The sequence below is a fragment of the Columba livia genome, chromosome 19 (assembly GCF_036013475.1).
Source record: "Columba livia isolate bColLiv1 breed racing homer chromosome 19, bColLiv1.pat.W.v2, whole genome shotgun sequence".
NCBI classification, from domain to species: Eukaryota; Metazoa; Chordata; class Aves; order Columbiformes; family Columbidae; genus Columba; species Columba livia.
The window spans coordinates 3,923,688-3,943,378 of record NC_088620.1 but is presented as its reverse complement, the minus strand read 5'-3'; the positions used below and the strand labels follow the sequence as shown (position 1 = coordinate 3,943,378).

At 49.4% G+C, this 19,691-nt stretch overlaps 3 protein-coding genes across 3 annotated transcripts in view; 1 reads left to right on the top strand and 2 right to left on the bottom strand.

The window, feature by feature from the left end:
* RALGDS (ral guanine nucleotide dissociation stimulator) overlaps window positions 1-7,759 on the bottom strand; it is a 55,841-nt gene extending 48,082 nt beyond the window's left edge. The window contains exon 1 of the mRNA XM_065035695.1: window positions 7,557-7,759. Within this exon, the coding sequence (XP_064891767.1) occupies window positions 7,557-7,577 (21 nt within the window). The 5' untranslated portion in view covers window positions 7,578-7,759. The remainder of the gene's footprint in view (window positions 1-7,556) is intronic.
* The window catches only part of RPL7A (ribosomal protein L7a), an 80,664-nt gene that overhangs the window by 22,935 nt on the left and 38,038 nt on the right, over window positions 1-19,691 (top strand). The gene's annotated exons all lie outside the window — the stretch shown is intronic.
* On the bottom strand, window positions 12,816-18,696 carry GBGT1 (globoside alpha-1,3-N-acetylgalactosaminyltransferase 1 (FORS blood group)). The gene is made up of 7 exons (XM_021280102.2): window positions 18,500-18,696; window positions 18,022-18,134; window positions 17,293-17,355; window positions 16,539-16,589; window positions 16,405-16,440; window positions 14,203-14,337; window positions 12,816-13,772 (listed from the first exon to the last, which is right to left on the bottom strand). The coding sequence occupies exons 2-7, from the start codon at window positions 18,081-18,083 to the stop codon at window positions 13,088-13,090; spliced, it is 1,032 nt and encodes a 343-aa protein (XP_021135777.1). The 5' UTR covers window positions 18,084-18,134; window positions 18,500-18,696; the 3' UTR covers window positions 12,816-13,087.

Here is a 19,691-nt window from a genome sequence, read left to right as displayed (position 1 = left end):
CTCAGCTTTCCCAGGCCTGGCCCCCGTGCAGTGCAGACGTGCAGCCAAACGCACAGGGGGCTGCACCCCCCGCCCCATCCCCTGCCAGCACCACAGCCCCTGCTGTGGTTTGGGGATGGCGAGTTGTGAGCTCACTTTGCATTGCACAGATTAACAAGCCACCCTACCAACCTGCTGTCTCCAGGTGCTTTCTGACAGTGGAGAGGAGGGTGAAGTCCCCCCAAGGCATTGCAGAGCGGTACCTGTTCCCAGCTTTGAGGCCAAGCCACCAATTTTGGCTGGAGAAAGAGAAAACTCCTCTGTTTCCCACACCAGCCAGTGCTTTGGTACATCATGGAGCTGCATCAGCATCCTGCCTGCAGGCTCCCAGGCAATTCACCGACCAGGAGAAACAGGTGGCAGGCACCAGTGGAACAAGAGCATCCTCAGCATTTGCTGGAGGACCCACCAGAGCAGCACACAGCACGGCAGGCAGCTCGCCCTCTCTCCAGCACCATACCAGCCTCTCACCACACACCCAGCACAGCCACCTAGTGACTGCACTGTAAATCGGATGAAAAGCAGCCCTGGAGGCCCACCATTGATTTCCGTTGCCTAACGACAGGAAAGCTTTATAATCCTATTAACTAAACACCCTTTCAAGCAGCACTGGGAGCAGCACAAAGGGGAGTTGTATAAGCAGTTAGAGCCACCTGGTGCAGCGTCCAGCTCTGGGAGGTGCTGGGCGAATTCCCCAAAAGCGGGGCTGTGACACCCGCGGTGTCGGTGGTGGCCCCCACAAAGACACGTTGGACCCTACCACGAAACACGTGCCTCAGCTGCAGGTCACCGGCCAGAGCGCAAAGGAGCTGGGAGGCCTTGCACAGGAAAATAGTGCCCACGTGTGCAAACCTGCAGGACTTGGTCTCTGAAACACTAACAGCTATAATTGCATTTCAATCTATTCCTCATTATCACCACCCTGGTCAGACTTATAGATGTTTCCCAACAAAAGAGACACTGTTTCGGCTAAAATATATAAACATTTTGTGGGAGAATTCGAATTTCATTTCCACTTCCTAAGGAGAAACGGTATATTTCAGAATAATTCTGTTTACAAAACGTTTCAAGATTGCATTCCTCCCCCCTAGTTTGCAACAACAGCCAGTGTGGAAAATAAGCAAGCTTGCAGAGGACGTAAAAATCTCCATTTCCCACCCAGCCCCAGGTACCCCAGAGCCACAACGCATTCCCATACTGGGGGGAGGAGCCTCCGCACCCCAGGGAGCTCCAAGGAAACGCTGCTGAGACACATGCAGGGATGGAGAGCGGGGCAGCCGTGGGTTCCGTGGCCAGAACTCCCACCAAGGGCCATGTGCCACCATGCAAGATGCAGATCATCATTTAAAAGCCCTTTGGGTCCAGTTGGCCCCAAACAGCAAGGTCTGGATATCTCAGTGGTTAGCTGGAGGAGGAGGGTCTGCACTGCGGCAGGAGGGAGATAAATGCCTTTCCACCAGTGGAAGTGCACCTTCCCCAGACTGTAGAAGCATTTATCAGTCATCTCCACTTCCTTTTAATTAGTTATTCACACAGCATTGCTAATTTCCAGGCCTAATATTTTCCATGAGGGGTTATGAATACAGAGGCACAGGATGCGCTCTTTGTCAGGCGACACGATGCTGTGGGTGTCCCCATCAGTGCCACGTGCAGCAACCGAGCGGCCATGCACAGCTCTCCCAAACGAAACCCTTCCCCCTTTTAGCGCTTATCCCATTAGGAGCAAAATAAACTGCCCCTCACGAACACTGGGGAAGGAGCATGTCGGATTCCCCCGTACTGGGTCAAGGCTGCGGGGCCAGGGGCTCTGGTTTGCTAACCCACCACACTGAGGCAAAACCCTTGCACCAGCCTCGTTATTTTGGTGCCACCGAGGACACCAAGAAGTGTCTGCCTGTCACCATGGAAATGCTGAACTGGAGGGTTTGAAGCCTGCTGGGACTTTCCACCTCTGCCAAGCTGCCAGTCGCTGGTTTTCATGCCAATGCTGTCTTCTCCCCAGGGAAGCAAAGACCCGCGGCCCCACGGGACACAGCGCCGAGCAGGAAACACGCAGTGGGAAACCCGCTGGGAGGAGGCAGCGGGGGGGGCCAGAAGAGCAGGGCAGATTTCAAAGAGGCCACGGGCTGCCCTGTGAAACAGCCCTGACCTCCCCACCCCGCGCCGGTGGTCCGTGCGGAGCCAGGAGGGCTCCTTGTGCCGAACGTGGCCTTTGCAGCGTTTGCTTCCTGCATTCGCGCCAGGCAGAGTGTTTATAGCGAGGGAGTGGGAAGCAGATTGGGAGCACGTGGAGGAGAAAAGATAAAAAGGAACAGCGGATGTGCTGAGAAACCTGCGGGGATGCAAACCAGACGGAGCTTCGGGGTCACGTCAGCCGGTCCGTGCCTCCGGGGAGCCTGCGAGCGGGTTCACGTGGAGAATCACAGGCAGCATTGCCCGTAGACTGTGCCAGCAAACCCGTGCCCCAGCTGCACATCCCCTGCTCTGCTAATGCCAGGATTGCTTCTCCCATCACACAAGTGATCCCTCCTAACAGCGCTGGTCGGACTACAGCAGTATCTACACCGCGCCTCACTCATTTTCTCTCTCGTGCTTTCTCCTTTTCTAGACCCTGCAGGGAAGCGCGGAGCCTTATCTGGGGTGGTTTGACAGCCCAGAGCTCTGGCACCACATCTAAAGCTTCTCTGATCTTCTCCAGATCCTACACAGAAGCAGGACAGACCAACAGAGCGCTTCTCCACCCTTCCTAAGCTACAGGCAGCATCAGGGCACCACAGCACCCTTTCCTTCCCCCCACAGCCCTGCCTCTTTCCTTCCTTTCTTTGAAATGTCTTTCCAGGTAGGGTGGTGAAGGACATTATATTGCAGTTACACCCACTCTGAGGAGCAGGAGATGTACACCAGCCCCAGGGTAGGAGGGCAGAAGCTTGTGGGGCTGCACCACAGCACAGCAAACCCAGGAGCTCAGCAAACCCAGGAGCACCAGGCGCTGTAAATCTTTGCAGTGATGAACTCCCACTGCACTCCTGGGCCTCGAGGGAGCAGGAGCCCTGTCCTGCAAGCCTGTGATCCCCCAGCACGCCACCGCCAAACCGCCTTTGACGTCAGCTCACGGCTGCAAACATTGTCTTTGACTCACGGCCAAAATTTGCAATGCAGGGGAATATCAGCGGAGAAAGCAAATATCCGCAGAGATAGCCCGAAGAGAGCCTGTTCTGTGAGACCTGGGAGGCCAAGGGCAGAGGGCCAAGGGCAAACGTGCAGGCACAGCCAGGGTGACTTTGGAAGCCATAAGGTCCCCAGGAAATCACGTCATTTAAAATGCAGATCCCCAAGGAAAAACAGATGGGTGAACCCTCACTACGGGTCACGCAGGCTGGAGTCGGGCAGTCCCAGCAGGGAAACCTGTGAACATCTGGAGGCTCTGCCGCTGCCAGAGGATCCCGTGGCAGCTGGGGGCTGACCCCAGGACGAGCAAACTGGATATTTGAGCAACAGCTCAGCACCCAAACAGCTGCCAGGACCACTCCTGAGTGCCTGACGCTGCGCTGGCCACAGCAGCAGCAAGAGCACGATCATCCCCACTGCCCCATGCATGTATTTAAATGCCACTACACCAACACTAATAGATGTGGCAGCCTGGAAAGCAGCACAGGCACCTCTCCCAGCCATGGCTGATGGAAAGGTCACGGGTTTGCCTGTTGTTTACAGAGCCCTAGGGAAAGCTGGGGGATGGGTTGACCAGGGACAGTTGGAATGAGCACAAAAGGGAGCTGTGGATCAGGGCTTTCCTTTCACAGGAGGGACATGGTGATTGACATGGCCTTGCTGGGGTCTCACAGCAGGCCCAGGGTGGCTTTGGGATTGGACCTCTGGGTCTGCAAGGATGGAGCTGGCGCACATGACATCACCAAGAAGCCAAACACAGCTCCTCCTTTGTGAGCAAGACACAAACACTGAGCTCTGTGGAGCGGATCCGCTCCCCGCAGCGAAGCCCAGCTTGGCGCACGCCGCTTCCCCAGAGACCCGGGCGCCAGCCGTGCCACGGCTTCCGTCAACACTGACCCTTCTCAGCAAAACCCGAGGCAATAACTCACAGGGAAAACAAGAGTGCCATCTGCTGCACAGCCCCGCTGGGCCCCGAGCGGCTGGACAGCCCCTGGCCTGCCCGCACAAGGCATTTGCACCGGTTTACAGTCACAACAGCATGGGAAACGCATCCTCACCAGCACTAAGTGAGGTGGGGAGGTAGCAGCAAGTATCACTGCAGTGGGAAGGCAACCCTACAGCAGCTGAATGACTGGGGACAGCCTCTGGTTTGCATGGACAGCAGGATGGGGAGGTGGAGCAGAACAAGAGAGTGTCCAGAGCCCATTTAGTGACTGCAGCGTGTGAAGGAGATGGAGAAAGAAGCAAGCTTACTTGCAAAAAGCCGGCAAACAAGCCCTCTCCCCATCAGCACCCTGCAGGTGAACAACAACTTTCAGCATCTCTACAGACAATGGGAAAGGAGAAAAAACAAACAGTCCCTAACACCCACCGAGCCTTGGTGAGAGAGCTGGTGCCATCCTGAACTTCTGCTTTGGAGAGAAATCCCAGATTCTGGCACTAGATACCACACATTTCCACACGTACCCTGATATCCCAGGAAAAGTCCAGGTAGTGGGGACACCTGGGAGAGCAGGGTCAGCCCAGGGGAGCTCAGAGCAGCTTCTCTGCTCCTCCAGCCCCAGCAGCTGCGGGCAGTTGCCAATTAAACCCCCCTGAGCAGGTGATCATGGTTTGGTGGCAGGTGAAGCAGTTTCTGCACATAAACTGCCTGGAAAGCATGCTGGCATTCTGCATGAGACACGTGTTGCTATAGCAATGGGAAAGGTATCAGAAGCAAAACTAGCACTGATAGATAGCGCAGATCACTTTTAAGATTACCATATACAATCAGGACCCCTGATTCTCAAGATCCAGTGGCCAGGCACCATATAGGGAACAGCACAGTGAAAACACTGAGAGGAACTCAAAAACACAACCCCAAAGCTGCCCAGAATAAATGAAGTCCTGAAAATCCCCTCCTTTCCTTATGTAATGAGTCATCTCAAAGCAAGCTGACCCCAAAGATAATGAGCTGCACTGAGTTACAGGATGTCAAATCAATCATTACAGTATCCCAGCAATTTATTCTGGAGCTTGCAGCAGTCGCTGCAGCCTCTATTCACGACTGATCGGCCCTGTCTGCGGGTACATTCACACATGCGTGAGTGGGAGCTCCAGATGGAGCAGCTGAACCACGCTGAGGAGCGACTTTGCATCTCTGCACTGGCATCCTCCCAACCCCTGCTGCCAGCTGGACCCTCACTTGCCATCACTTGTCGCCAGCTCGCCCTCCTGCCCACGGCAGAGTTAAGTCTGAGCCATTGGAACCATCTCAACGCAGCGCCCTTCTCTGCCTCGGGGCAGATGACAGAGAGACAGACAGAAACAAATTCAGCTCCAGCCTTGCTTGCCTGACTCGGGCTCTCTGCGTCCTGCCCTCAGACCGCTTGTCCACCATCTGCTCCCTTCTCCAGCCCAAACAGACAGTGAGGAAGAGAGGAGATGAGTCCGCAGCTCCAGAAGCTCGGTTCAGGACAGAAGCTACCTTCTGACCCAGCTCACATGCAGGGTTTTAAGCACTGAAATCCATCCTTGCACATGAACCCCTGCTTTCACGTGTCACGACACCCTGAACAACACACCTGCAGCAATTAGATCAGAGACGAAAAAAAAATCCAACTCCTTGTTTGCTCAGCTTATTTACTTTCCAGCACTCAGTTTTCCCAGTTGTTTGTGTGGGTCCTTCCCTTAGCAACCGGGGAGAGAAACATCTATGAGGCATGAAAAATGTAGCTGTGCAGTCATAAGCACTGGCAGGGTGCGGCTGCGGGTGCAGCTGGAAATTCCTCTTAACTGGTAGTGATAAATGACGGGACTTCGATGAATTGCACCTCTTAAACAGCAAAGTGGCTCATCCTCTTCAAGCAGGGTGTACAGGTGGAATCAGGACTTCCAACCTGTGCTCTCCACTGTACCACCCACCACGCAGGATCCTGGGCTTGTAACAAATGCCTCGACATGACTCAGTTTACCCATATATACAATGAAGCAACGGGAAGGCTAAAGTTGAGACGTTCATATAACACACTCCATAGGAATGCAACATGCATTTCCCAACGTGGAAGAGAGCCTGGGCTCTGGACATCTTTTTCTAGACAGCTTTACACCTCTAATTTTCTGGATCTCCCAGCAAGATTACTTTCCCTAGTCCACAGCCGCGGTAACAGAGGACTCTTGTTCTTGACCCCTGGCAGGGTCAGGATCCAAACCCCAGGATTTTGGTTGCCGATCTCCTTTTCCAAACAGACATGCCACAGTGCATGCTAGTGCACACATGATGCCACTAGCTCCCACCTCACACTCTTACCCCCTACAGAGCTAATTTAGCTTTTGTTTATAGGCCTGGATCAAGTCACATAAAGCCCAGACCAGATGGATCCACTGGGTGCAGGAGGAGGCTCTTGTATGCACATTTTCCAGTCCAAAAATGGATCCCAGCCCACTTTTCCATCATAGCATCAGCCCTTTAGTCATCCCTGTGCTCCCAGGAGCCATCGCTGCCCATGTACCTTTGTGCCACCCCCACAAGGGCAGCAGCACAGACCTCACTTCTCTTCCTAGGGCTGTGGATTGGGGAGAACATAGAAAGGAGAATATAAGGTCAAAAGAGCATCAAGACCAAACAGAGAGCAACGTTCTGATGAGACCCCCAAAATTTCATGCCTTTGCTTCATCCTCCCCTGCCTCAAAAGCACCAGTGGGGTTGTGAGTGTAGAGCATTTGTCCACCCGGGCTCACTTTTGCTTCCTTTAGCCTCATAAACACACCATGCAGAGACAAGGAACCTCCTGGTGCCACTCGGCCCGGAGCTGCAGCTCTGGCTTGCTGGCCCAGCGCACAGCAGCCCCGCAGCCTGCCAGCAGGCACGCAGCTCCAGAATGGCTGCAGCATCGCACCAACAGCTAGAGCCTGTCCCAAACTGCCCTGATTTCCTTCCCAATACTTCATCCCCACTTTTAGCGGCTCCATTTACCTACTACATAGATTAAAAAAAAAAAAACCCAACATATATATATATGTTCTCCTCTTGCAAAGGTTGTTGCTTTTCCTCTACCGAAGCTCACGCAGCAGACCAGGGGTCAGGATTGCTGGAACGTACAGTGTTACCCTACCCCAGCAGGCAGCAAGGGACATGCACCTGCAGCGGCAGACCCCTAGAAAACCACCGACAGAGCCCACCTGCTCTCTGCCACCGCACATACATTAGTCACCCGTCGCGGACACGCGTGGGCCGCCGTGAGCCCCCTCTAGTCGGGGTGCAGAAGGCGACCGAGCCCGCGTACCCCCGCAGCTGTGCACCGGAGCTCGGGGGGCACCGGGAAAGTGCTCCGGGGAGACAAAGCCGAGGGGTGAAACGCGCAACTCACCTGAGTGTCGATCATCATCATGCCCCGCGCATCTCCTCCGCCGGCCGCGCAGGGAGAGCCGCTGGCCGCCGCTCCGGGGCTCCGCGGGGCCGGGCTCAGCGCCGCTCCGCGCTGCCCGGCGGCCGGGGCCGCACCGCGCCGGCCATGGGGCCCCGGGGAGCCGCCGCCAGCGCGGAGCGCGGCCGGGAGAGGCGGGCGCGGGGCGGGGATACCGGGAGGGCGGGGGCGGCGCCCGGCTCCGCCCGGCCTGCGCGCCCGCGGCTCCGGGTGAGCAGCGGCAGGTGGGTGCGCGTCTGCACCCGCTCCCCTGGGTGCGCACAGGGGCTCCTGCACCCCTGGGGTACCGAAGGGCATCTCTCCAGGTGCGCTCTCTGCCTGCTGCCCTGGGCACCCCAGTTTTTTTTTGGGTGTACCCCCAAGGAGGTGGGTGCTGCAGGGCAGCAGAACCCCTGGGAAAGCACCGTGCAGGCCTCGCCAGGGGGCGAGCGGCGGTTGGGAGGGTTTTGGCACCGCGCTGTGCAAGCTATAAATAGGAGAAGAGCTTCAGGGCAGAGAACGGGTCATTTGCTGGGTGAGATTCCCCCTGCACGCACTGCTGCCCAGCTCTCCCCAGCAGGACACCTCTAAGGAGGCAAACACAGCACCCTGCAACTGGTGCACAAACACCCTCCCCCGGCTGTCTCAGCTCTGCTCAGCCCAACACCCGAAACAGGGATACAGACGGACCAGGGGAAAAAGCTGCTGGAGATTTTGGTGCACAGTCGGTGTGCTGGAGCATGAGCTGGTGAGACAGCGGAGGCCGAGCGGAGCGGGGTTGCCCTGGAAACAGAGGCTGAATGAGAATGGCTCCAGTACCCACAGTTTGTATTTATGAGGCTGATGACATGTGTCATTGCAGAGTGATGTCAGGAGAAGCAGGAGCTGAGAGCAGGCTGCGTCACTCTCCGTGGCTGAGCGCACCCGGCTGGTGCGATGCTCCTGGTTTGGGGGTGCAGAGTAGGCCACTGCACTCCTGGGGACCCCAGGACACACACACCCAGCACCCATACGAGTGCCACCATGTCTAACAGCCCCAAGACCCACCGAGAGAGAAGAGCCAACTTATCCAGGGTCACAGCGGGAATTAGTGACAAGGCACAGCCTGTCACATCTGCCTGTCCTGATGCTCAGCAGCTCCGGGCCAGCAGAACCAGCAGCTCGGGATGGGGAGATGAGCCAGGAGAGGAAAAGGTGCTGCCAGGGCCCTCGCTCTGGCACTAGATGCTGCTACAGAGCAACATCATTCTAATTATAGTAACGATGTCAGTGCTGAACAGTGGGAAAAATACATGCTTCAGAAGGTTTATAATGATGCAATTTGCTGCTGGCAAAACTCACTAAAAAAACCCAGAATTATGCATTTTTAAAAGTAATTTGTACTCATCTGACTTCCACTAAATTAGCTAAAGGTTCAGCAGGGAGGGCAGGGGGCAAGGTGGGCAGCCAAGCAGCAGAGATTTCTGGTTAAAACTGCCTTTTTGTTCATATGGCTTTATACTAGTTTTACATGACACAGCGACATTTGGTGGATCTATGTTTAATCTAAATATAGCTCAAGAAAAGTCAAGTCAGTACAGCATTACTCTTAGATAAAGGGGGGAGTTGGGTGGGTAGGCAGACATTTAAAAGTCACTTCTTCAATGCATTTTGCTAGCAACGCTTTCCTGAATTATTTGTTTGTATTAACTGACACGTGGATCAGAACTGTAGGATTGGGGGTTTAGCATAAAGCGCAACCCACTCCTGTAAATTCCTTCTCCAGCTCCTGCTGTCCCTGAAAGCGCCTGTCACTGTCACCTCACCTGGAGAGCAGCTGCTGCTCTCTTGCATGTTTCAGCCCTGGGGATCCCATGGGGACTTGCTGGGGCAGTAAGGTGACACAGAGCAGGGGGAATTGAAGTGAAAAAATAGAGACCATAGTGCTTAGAGCTGCGCTCTGAGCTTAGAGCAAATCCCCATGAGAAACTCACTCTGGGTATCTCGCATTCTCTAGTGAGCAATGAAGACTAGTCCCTGTGCGGACACAGACTGAGAGATGGTCCCTTCCTTGAAAAGCCACCGGCCAGTCCTCTCATAACTGTGGCTGTGTATTAAAGTGACGCAAAATGACATTTCTGGTCAATAATGTCAGGCAACACCACCTGGGGGGTGGTAAGGGAAATCCAAATAGGAGTGAAAAATGGTGCTAGTCTGGCTTAGTGGAAATTATTCTTGTCCTGTCAGTGGGGAGAACAAGAGGATCACGGTCTCACCCCACCTAGGATCATATTCAATGCTGGAAGTTTCTGTTTCTTGCCCCCCAGAGTTTTTCCCTTTGGGGATGAATTCACCATGCAAGTCATCAGCTGAGGCAAGGAAAGAAAAAGCCTGTCAGATGGGTTCTTAAATTAGATGGACAATGAATGATGAGTCTGTTCCAGCCGAGCGGAAAAGGACGGGTAGAACAAGGGGCCCTCGGGAAGGCAACAAGCTACTGAGCTGGGCCTTGGTTAAGGACAAACAGGGCTTGAGTCAGAAATACCTTGAAAGCATGATCAGATCCTCCGGCAGTGTAAATCAGCCGATGATTTATTTACATGTGGTGATTTGCTTTTCATGCAGTACTGTGTGTGTGTTTCCAAGCCCAAATTCCCTTGGCACAAGCAAGACAGCATTGTGCCCTGTGGCGAGGGGAGGAAGATCCCACAGGCATGAGTGCCAGTCTGCTGCCTTGCTACCGCGTGCCTCAGTTTCCCCACTGTGCAATGGATGTTGGTGGAGAATTTAGATCAGAAAGTAGGTCCTTGTGAAGCTCCCACACTGCCCACAAATCTCAAGCTGCACGATCCAAATGAGAGAAAGCAAGCTTGCTGCTGGTGTTGGGGGAAGGGAATTAATCAGCAGGAGATGACAACAGGAGTCCAGGCTTTCATTAATTAGAGGAGAGTATGAGCTGATTCAGGGAGCATCTCCCACACTCCACCGGGGAGTATGTTTCTGCAGTCACATTCTCCTGCTCCCTGGAGACATGGGGAGTTTCTAGGTACTGCTTCAAATCACAGCCCTGTCAAGCAGAACTGTGTCAGGCAATACGTGACACAAGACCTTCCCCTGGGGAGAAGCTGCGGGGCTGCCAGGAGGATAAACATGTTTGGCACTGCACAAATCAGGCCATTACTGAGTCAATCACAGGGTCTTGGGTTCAGCCAAAAGGAAGTGGAGCCAGAGAGCAAGCCTTTCACAGAAGTTCTTCAGAACAGGTAGCCCAGAAACATAAACCACCCTCTATCACACACCATTTGTGCTGGAGAACTTCCTCTCAGAGTGGATCGAGTATAGGCTGTGAATATCTATGCAGGAATTCAGGTAATTTAGTATGGCAGGATGAAGCCCAACGGCTGCAAATACAGGCTGCAAACACAGACCAGTTTAGAGCAGAATTAAGGCATAAGAGGAATCAGTCATTGGCATAGCTGATCTATGGCTGCTATATCACTTCTTGTTTTTATTGGAACTGAAGGCTTTTCTAAAAGATGTAGCACAGCCCAGCCAGGTATTGTGAGTTTGATACTGGCATTGGGACATAAAATTATCTGGCTTGTCCTATGCAGATCAGACTAGACAGTTCCTTCTGGCTTACAAAAGAATCCATATGCATATATATAGCAACTGGCATAATGAGACCGTAGTTTCGGTCCTGGCCTTCAGACACAATGGTTTTACAAATAGGAAACATGCAGTATTAATCCTGGGTTTGGCAGGAATGTATCTTCTTGGAAATATTTTGGTAAAGATCTTTCTTCACCCTGTTGGCTGAAATGAGGTGCCTGGTTACCAAATGTAGACATCTTCACAGGAGATTCAGTTCTGGTTTGGTTATGCAGAGAGGTGTCATCCTCCAGTGCCACAGCACCAAGAGCAGCCTGGAGAAAAGAGAGTAGACCCTTTGCAGGGTAGAGCACAAACCAACAGACCCACTGCCACTAGGGCTTTGGGGCTGCAGTTATGTCGTGTACCTTATCTCTATTATGGGTACCGTGAAAGCTTTTCTAATTAGGCTTCTGGAAGATGAAATGCATACATTGACACTGGCAAGTACCATTCTCAGCTTGCTCACACAGGACTGAAATGGCTCGTTAAGTCATCTGCAATCAGCGGTGGGGCCCTAAAGCTTTGAATACTTGATACGCTGCCATACAGCAATTTTCTCATGCAAAGAGAAGCAAAATCAGTCAGGCACCTCTTACCCATTTTCTCTCCCTGTGCCAAATGAGCCTTTTTTCTTTTCTTTTATTTTCTTTTTTCCAAGTGTTCCCTTAGGAACAGCTTAGCCCTTTCACCCCTGCTTCTCCTCTCCACGCCGTACAGCATGACAGCAACGCTTGGCACTGTCATCATTCTCTGCTGCTCCCTGAGGTCTCTCTCCCTGCTCACATTAAATGTGCATGGCACAGACTTGCACGCCTCGGGAGGTAATGGAGGAGATGTTTATGGCAGGGGAGGTGGCACATGAACCTCCATGCTGTGACCTCAGTTGACGATCATGCAGTTGTCGTTGTCAAGCCATGGCTGCTTCCATCTCTTTGGTCCCCCCAGCTCACCTGAGTGAGCTGTCAGGCTTTAAAGGCTGCAAAACGCCTGGTTTGGCTTCTCATCACATTCATGCAAAGAAAACATTAACCCCAGCCTACTTCCAGCCCCAGACTGAACTCACAGTTTCACTAGACCATTTTGTTATGACATGAAATCACCCTCTCTGCTGGAAATGCATCAGCTCTTGCTGTTGGTTCCAGCAGCTTCCAGCCAATTTATTTCACAGAGCTTAGAAAAGCTGGAAGAGACTGAAGCAATGGATAGGAACATGAACCTCTCAATACCAGATTTTCTGTGTTGGAAAAGATTACATGGTCTACAGAGACATGTGAACCAGGGAAAAGGTTCAGAGCACATCTGTGATTGAAATAAACCCAAAGAAGTTCAGTTTGGGTCTGAGCTGTGCCAGTTCTGTCTAAACTTGAGTCTGCAAAACACAGATGGGAATTTGGAAGATAACGGCTATGTGGATTCACACTATTTGTCCTGTCAGACCAGGGTTCTTACTGGCAGTGGCTGGCACCAGCTCTGTGCTGAGAGGGTCCAAGAAATCCTGCTGCACACTAATCAGGGATAACTTGGTCCAAGCACAAGTTTCTTCCTGATCCTCCTGAAGGATGAGTTCAAATCACAACGCTTGAAAATGTATTGCCCTGTAAAATTTTTTTTTTATTATTTTTTAAAGTGAAAACTAGGTCTTCTCATCCACAGGAATGTCAATTACCATTTGGTCTTGCTAAGTTTCTACTAGGCTTCAGGAAAACACTCAGGCAAAGGCGTCTCTGCCTTGCTGTAAGAACAGCCTTGCATTTGGTAAGTGGCCTTTTGGATGCCTTTTTGCGTGCTGCAGCCTCAAGCAGGATGCTTGTATTCACAGTGCATTTGATTGTGTGGAGGACACCTCTGCAGGGATCAAATGGTCAATCTCGTATCTCTTTGTAGTTCTTATCCACTGTGGAGAAACGTATGAGGTGAATTTCAGGGGGCTTTGGCTTCCTGTCATCCCATAAATACTCTGGAGAAAGCACTTTGGAGGGTTTGTGGGAGAGGAAGTGCCTGTTGAGATGACTTTCTTCTTGCCAGGCTGCCATGATCCCATTGGCTTTGTCTGTCAGGATGGTCATGTGGCAAGTCTTGGTGAACTCATAGACTTTCTTGACCAGCCCTCCAAACACAGCTCCTCCGTAGTAGAAGTCCCCCTCTCCATCAGGGATGTAGGCTGCTGAAGATCTTCTCCTCTCATAAGGGAACTGGCTTCGAGGGACATTGAAATAGCCAGGGTGTATGGCTGCTACAATATCACCTAGGGTCTCAGGCCCCCAGGTGTTGTAGAACACCATGTCAATGTCCAGGCAGAAGAGGTAGTCCACCTCCTGGTGGCTCGTCTCTGCGATGTGCTTGTTTATGGCCTCCATCCTGCGCATAGAGATCTCTTGCCAGCTGGGGTATTTCTTGATGGGGACAATGACAAACCTTCGTCCAGGTTGCAGCAGGACATCAGGAATTGTCTGGGGGTTGTCAGTGAAGATATAATAGTTCACCCGATAGCCTTTCATGAAATGTTTCTCTGCAGACTCCAAGAAGCGGCCCACAAACCTTGTGTATCTGTGCAGACACAACACGTGAATAGCATAGCAAAGGGATGCATGGTGGGTTATGAAGGGCATTTTAATCAGTGGAAGAAGACAAGGGATGGGGAATGTTGACTAGCTGTTGCTGCAAGGATTCACACACTATACATGCAATAGGTAAAGTACAATGGAGGACAAAACAAGTGAATTATCCCTGCTTTGACCAACCAACCACCTATCTACAGCTTTAATTCCCAAGGCACGTGCTTGTTCTTCAAAAATATTGACCATGCTTCCAGGTACCTTGAGTGCTGAGTCCGTATTTTGAAGGCTTACATGATTGTGGACACAATACATGGGCATAAAAGTTTTACTACAGACTGAGGACAAGAAAAGCCAAAATGATCTTTGGGCAGAGGAAGTAAATCAACCCAAGAACTGTGCGCACTGAGTGGTTCACTTACTTTCCGATGGCAAAGGCCGTCACCCCTATGGTGAGATTCAGTGGCCTGTAGGCACTGTCTAGGATCTCGGGGCTGAAGGTTCCTTCCCAGATGACGGGGGCCAGCCACGGTGTGACTGTCAGCACGTCCTGACGCCTGAAGAACAAGAAAGGGAATGTTAATGAGATGTAACCGTTCCTTTCAGTTTCAAGGCCCGTAAATGGGAAAGAAACACTTAAAAAGCAGCTAGAAGAAGAGTGTGTGTATCAGCATTAACTCATTATGGATGGTATTATCTCCAGATCTTTTTCCCTGACGTCTTATTTAAGGTTACCAAGCATGGACATTTCAGTTCCTGGGATGAAATTAAGCACTGTTTAATGAATTGGCAAAAACCCGAGGATCTGCTAAATCTGATTTAAGCTCATAGGACTTTTCTACTGAGGAGAGTTTAATGACCACTCAACTCACAGAATGAGAAGCTATGCATATATGTGATCAGTCTGACGCTGATTGCTACGTACAAATTAAAACACAAGTAATAATATGACAATTACTATAAAAATATTCCCCATTGCTGTGTTATTAAAACACAGCTTGTGGCATGACAGTTTCTTTTTCCAGTATTTAGCTGGAAAGCTTTCACACATTCAGATATAATTTGAAATTCTGTATGGGAGCCAGCATTCAAATGTGTAACAATGTTACAGAAAATCCTTAATCTCCTGTGTGGGTAGTGGAAAAACTGAATATACATGCAGCAGAGTCTGATTATGCCCTACTACAGCTCTGCAATGCTATTTCAACTTTCTTCCTTGTTTTCAGGATTTCTTTCTTACCTTTTTGATTTTAAAACAAGGTGTCGTTCATGATGTGTAATTTACCCTGGCCCACTCACATTTGCCCACTCATCTGTAGCACCATGCTAATGAAATGTGTCACGCGCGGCGCGGGGCCACGCTTGGAGGTTGAAGCAGCCTCCTGTCTGACACACTCCCCAGGCAACCATAGCACAAAAACCAAACCAAAGGGTCTGTAGGGAGCAGTTTGATGGCTGAGGCAGCAGAACACTTTCAACCCAGATATAATGCTTTCAGTCCGAGCAGATACTAGAATAACAATTTCGCTCCCTCCTATAGTAATGCATATGATTAAAAGACTAAATTATACAGGAAGAAGAATTAAGTTTGTAGGAAATGTACTAACTGAGCTGCTCTCTTTCTGGGTTAATTATCCTTTTTTTGAGGAGGAGAGAAAGAAGGAGAGAGAAGGAAATCTGCAAGTTTGTTTTTCTAAGTAAGGCTTTTTAAATTTCATCTTAAAGGGCTGTTCTGGATTTCCCAATGACTCACTTCCATGGTATGCATCCTCTCAGTGCGTGCTAGCCTTCAGAAACACAGAGCACTAAAAGCTACACAATTCTCTTTTTATTTAGTCCAGTATACACTAGCTAATTTTGCATAATAATTTACTCCAACACGAAAGAGAGAAATATTCAGGCCTCACACACCCTGTTGAAACAGTGGGGTTGGGGTGTGGAAGATTTGTACCAACAGGGTGTGTGTTTATTAATGTGCAAAGAAATGGTGGCTGTTGAAGGTGAACTGCTAGAGATAAGAGCTGGATCATAGGAGCTGGGCTGAAGGAGACTGCTAACAAACACGAGCTGACAAGGAGCGTTTGCCTAAGTCACTTCTTAGCTGCTGCTGCTTGAAACCTTCCACGTCTGTTTAAACTCATTGGTCTGACTGCTGCTCACAGTGGCTCGTCTGTGCGAGTGCCTGCAATTTGTTCCAGCGTAAGATCCAGCAGGTTAGCTGGAACCATCGCTGAAGGTCATACAAGGCACCTGCTTGATTTTGCCCTGAAATGGTTTCAAAGCTCTCCCACAGCTGGTCACAGCTACAACACAGTTCCAGGAGGTATTTCTCACTGTCTTCCAGCGATTATATATTACCCACCTCAAAGAGTTCCTGGCAGCAACCGTGCAGACAGGCTGTGTGTGTGCTAATGTATTAACAGGGAGTTTACAGTAGGCATATTAGCAAGGATACAGTGACTAAACTTGGTCTTATAGCAACAGCTATAAACATACCCATATGGTCAGACTTCTCTTGGAACAAGGTACTGTGCAGTGTGTACCTGGACTTTGAAACCATAAGCAGCACAGAGCACCCAAACCAAAGTCAGTAGAAACAAACAAGTTCAAATAAAGAAACTTACTTTGGAGCCAGCAATCTTGGCTGCTGATAAAATAATCTGTAAAAAGGAAGAAATATCCAATGAATAAAACATGAATATGCCCGGAAGAGAGGAACAGCAGTTTAAAGGTCAGCAAATAAAAAGCCAGTACTTACTGGGGGAAAAGCTGGATTGGCTTCTCTTCTGTGTATTGTAGTTTCATGGAGCTGGAGGATGGGGTGGGAAAAGAATAGGATTGTAATGCTTTTACTCAAACACAAACCAGGTTCAGCTTCAGGACCTGCTGCTGTACTGACAGGAGTCCGAGTCCTCGCTTCAGCTCCTGTGCATATTGCTCTTTCTGGTACAGAGAGTTAGACGTTGCCTGTACACACATTCAAGGGCTGTCAGATGAGTACCAGTTTTGAAACAGAGCACACAACAGAACAGCGACAGAGAGACGCTGGCAGCTCTCTGAGCCTGGGGGTAAATCAGACTTTAGGGCTGAAAATCTAGGGAAGCACATGCTTGTTGGGCACTGCAAGTTTTGGTCATTTATGTGCTCCATTCCCTGCCTAACTGTTTCTGTCCACCTGAAGGGCTGAACTACCTGAACTACATCACACTTTGAATAGCTTTCAGAGAAATAAGCATCTTATTAGACACAATGTTTTTTAGTGGCTTGAAATAAGCAATGTTAATGTGTTCATCCCAGTCTCTGCGACCTGCAACAAACAAGTCCTCACTCCTGCTGTACAAATACAGTGTTGTCTTGAAGGGCAAGCAGACTAAAGCAGAAAAGTTTGTATTATAAATTAATAAAATAAGGAACAAGTGACTACTTGTTAAGAACTACTTCTACTGTCAGTGAAGTACAGCTCCTGTAGCAATGATCTTTGGTATTCATTAGATACAAAATGGGATACTTACAATATTTCAGGGCAAGGAAGGTAATATGGGAGGTAGCGCACTTTTCCATTCCCAAATGTCATCCTGTGATAACAAAGAAACATTTTAAGATGTTTTGATCATGATCTGCATAGATTTTCGTATACAACCACTTAACTACCGGTGAAATGGAACCACTCACAATGTGAAATAAGAGCAATTGCAATATCAAAAGTACAGTATAATTACTAATTTAATAGTTAATAGAAATGCCTGATCTTGGGTTCCTTTCCAACAATGTTTGAGTCTGCTCGAGACAATCTGTAAGGCATACTCAGCAGCCAGTATACTCAAAGCTATAATGTAAATATTCTCAATGTTCGAAAGCAACAACCTTTGATAGCTGTAAAGCTATCCCTAACTACATGGGTGTGGGTTCAGACTGTTTGAAAAGACAGATTATAATCTTTATAAAGGCCTGAACTGAAATGTAACCGGAATATTCTGTACTTGAACATTTGTTTGTGAGTCAGATAAAGTGTTAGCAGCCTAATTTAGACACAATCGGTCTTTTTTTTCTCTCTCCCTTCAGAGGTTTCTCACTCTACTTGTGTTACTTCACCTATTTTACGAATTACTGCTCTCTTACAGCTCTCACAGAGGCTTTCCATAAAATGTACTGCCTGTATTTTTCTTCTGCTGTGCCTTTTACCACAGTATACATATAGACAGGATGTTTTAACATGGCCAAGCTTGCCAGCAAATGCTTACCAAATAAATGCAGCAACAACAGACAGACAGACAAGAGATCCCAGTGTTTTCCTGGAAATCATGTCTTCTAGAGAAGAAGTAAAGGCAACTTCTTATTCCCAGCAGCTTTCTATCTACAAAGAATAAAAAAGCAAGGAAAATTGGCTATAAATATCTCACTGTGAGAGAAATGGATTATTTTATCACAGAAGCAGAAGGTTCTCCAAGCAGTTTCATTTGAACTCAGACTTTTTGAAGTCCATAATACGGAAGGAGCCAGACTGAATGACGCAGGCCACTGAGTCACTGAGACAGTTCCTGTAAACTCTTTGCCAAAACTGTCCATTTCCATGAGATTTAATCATATGTATAAGTGCATGAGGAGCCTTTCTCATTAGATTCTCATTTCTGTAGATTCATCTAAAGCATATACCCTTTGCAATTTAATAAACTCACCCAAACCAATTAATTAATTGTTGTAGGCTACGTTCATTATTACCTTCAGTGAATACAGAACTACAGGACTGCAGAGAAGTCTCTGGTGTGTGCACGCTCACTTCTGCCTCCACAGCATCCTCTGTGTCCGCCCGCATTAAGCCTCCATCTGCAAAGCAAGCTTTCCAGGCTGCTGCTGGAGGGACTGTAATGCAGTCTCAAGTCAGAGGAAAGCACTTTGTGCCATGTGACTGAAGCCTGAGGGAAAAAAAAGAGGCTGTTTGTCAAATTCCTATTTATAGATCATTAGCAGTGATGTTAGGGGGAAGAACCAGTAGTGGGTACGCTTCTTTGGGGGAGGCCGAAGAAAGCATCAGAGAGATCTTTTCTGTCCTGGCCCTGGGTGAGGCACACAAGTGCCAATGGATCTAAAAAGTCAGGGGTGATTTTCCCACTTTAATTTATTTGGTTGTAAAAAGACAGGTAGCAAAACATTCTTTAACTTGCCTTGTTATGCCATGCAGAAATCCTCTCTGCTGCTTCTTCCTCGCTCTCCTGTCAACCAATCAGCTTTGGGCTTTTACCAAGAAGCATCATAAAATCCCACTTTAAAAAATATTTATATATATTAAAATATATATCCCAAGGCATTCCACCATTTAAAGTCTTCATGGATTAATGCTGAGCAATCCTGGATTCTTGCCTAAAAATGCAGCAGATCCACCAATGCAGGAGGATTTACAGCCAGCCTTTCCCCTCTAGCTGTTATTCTACACTTTGACCAGTTTTATCTAGTTCCTGTGCTAATTCTGTAATGAGAGCTGCTACACTGATGCCAGATTTTTCAGTGCCACATATCTGCCCCCATGGTTGATGTTTTTGGCACATGCAAAATGGACAAATGTGTAGAGGGGGGTTCAAACTGTTGATTTTCCATCATTCTTCGAGAGCTGGATAGACATGGAGTGGGTTGGCAGCCTTGCCAGGGCTTTCCTGCCCTTCTCAGCAGGAGGCTTCATAATTTCCAGCCAGGATCTCACTTGCTGCAGTTCAGGTCTGTGCCTTCTTATGACAGTAATAATTCACCTGGAGACTCCCTTGACATATCTGAAGTCTATGATGTTTCCTCCCCTCTTCTATTCCGTGAGCTCAACCACCACAACTCCTTCAGTCTTTGTGGATCACTGACTTCTAAGACCCACAATTATTTCTGTCAATTCCATTTGAACTCTCTCTGATCAGTCCATTCTCATTAA

Bases quoted from the DNA above. Each gene is read 5' to 3' on its own strand.
- GBGT1 (XM_021280102.2), bottom strand. From the start codon at position 18,083: ATGATTTCCAGGAAAACACTGGGATCTCTTGTCTGTCTGTCTGTTGTT. The intron at 16,441-16,538 runs GTAAGTACTGGC...TCCTTTTTACAG, and splicing joins CCAATCCAGCTTTTCCCCCA to ATTATTTTATCAGCAGCCAA. The intron at 13,773-14,202 runs GTAAGTGAACCA...GTGTCTGCACAG, and splicing joins ACGGCCTTTGCCATCGGAAA to ATACACAAGGTTTGTGGGCC.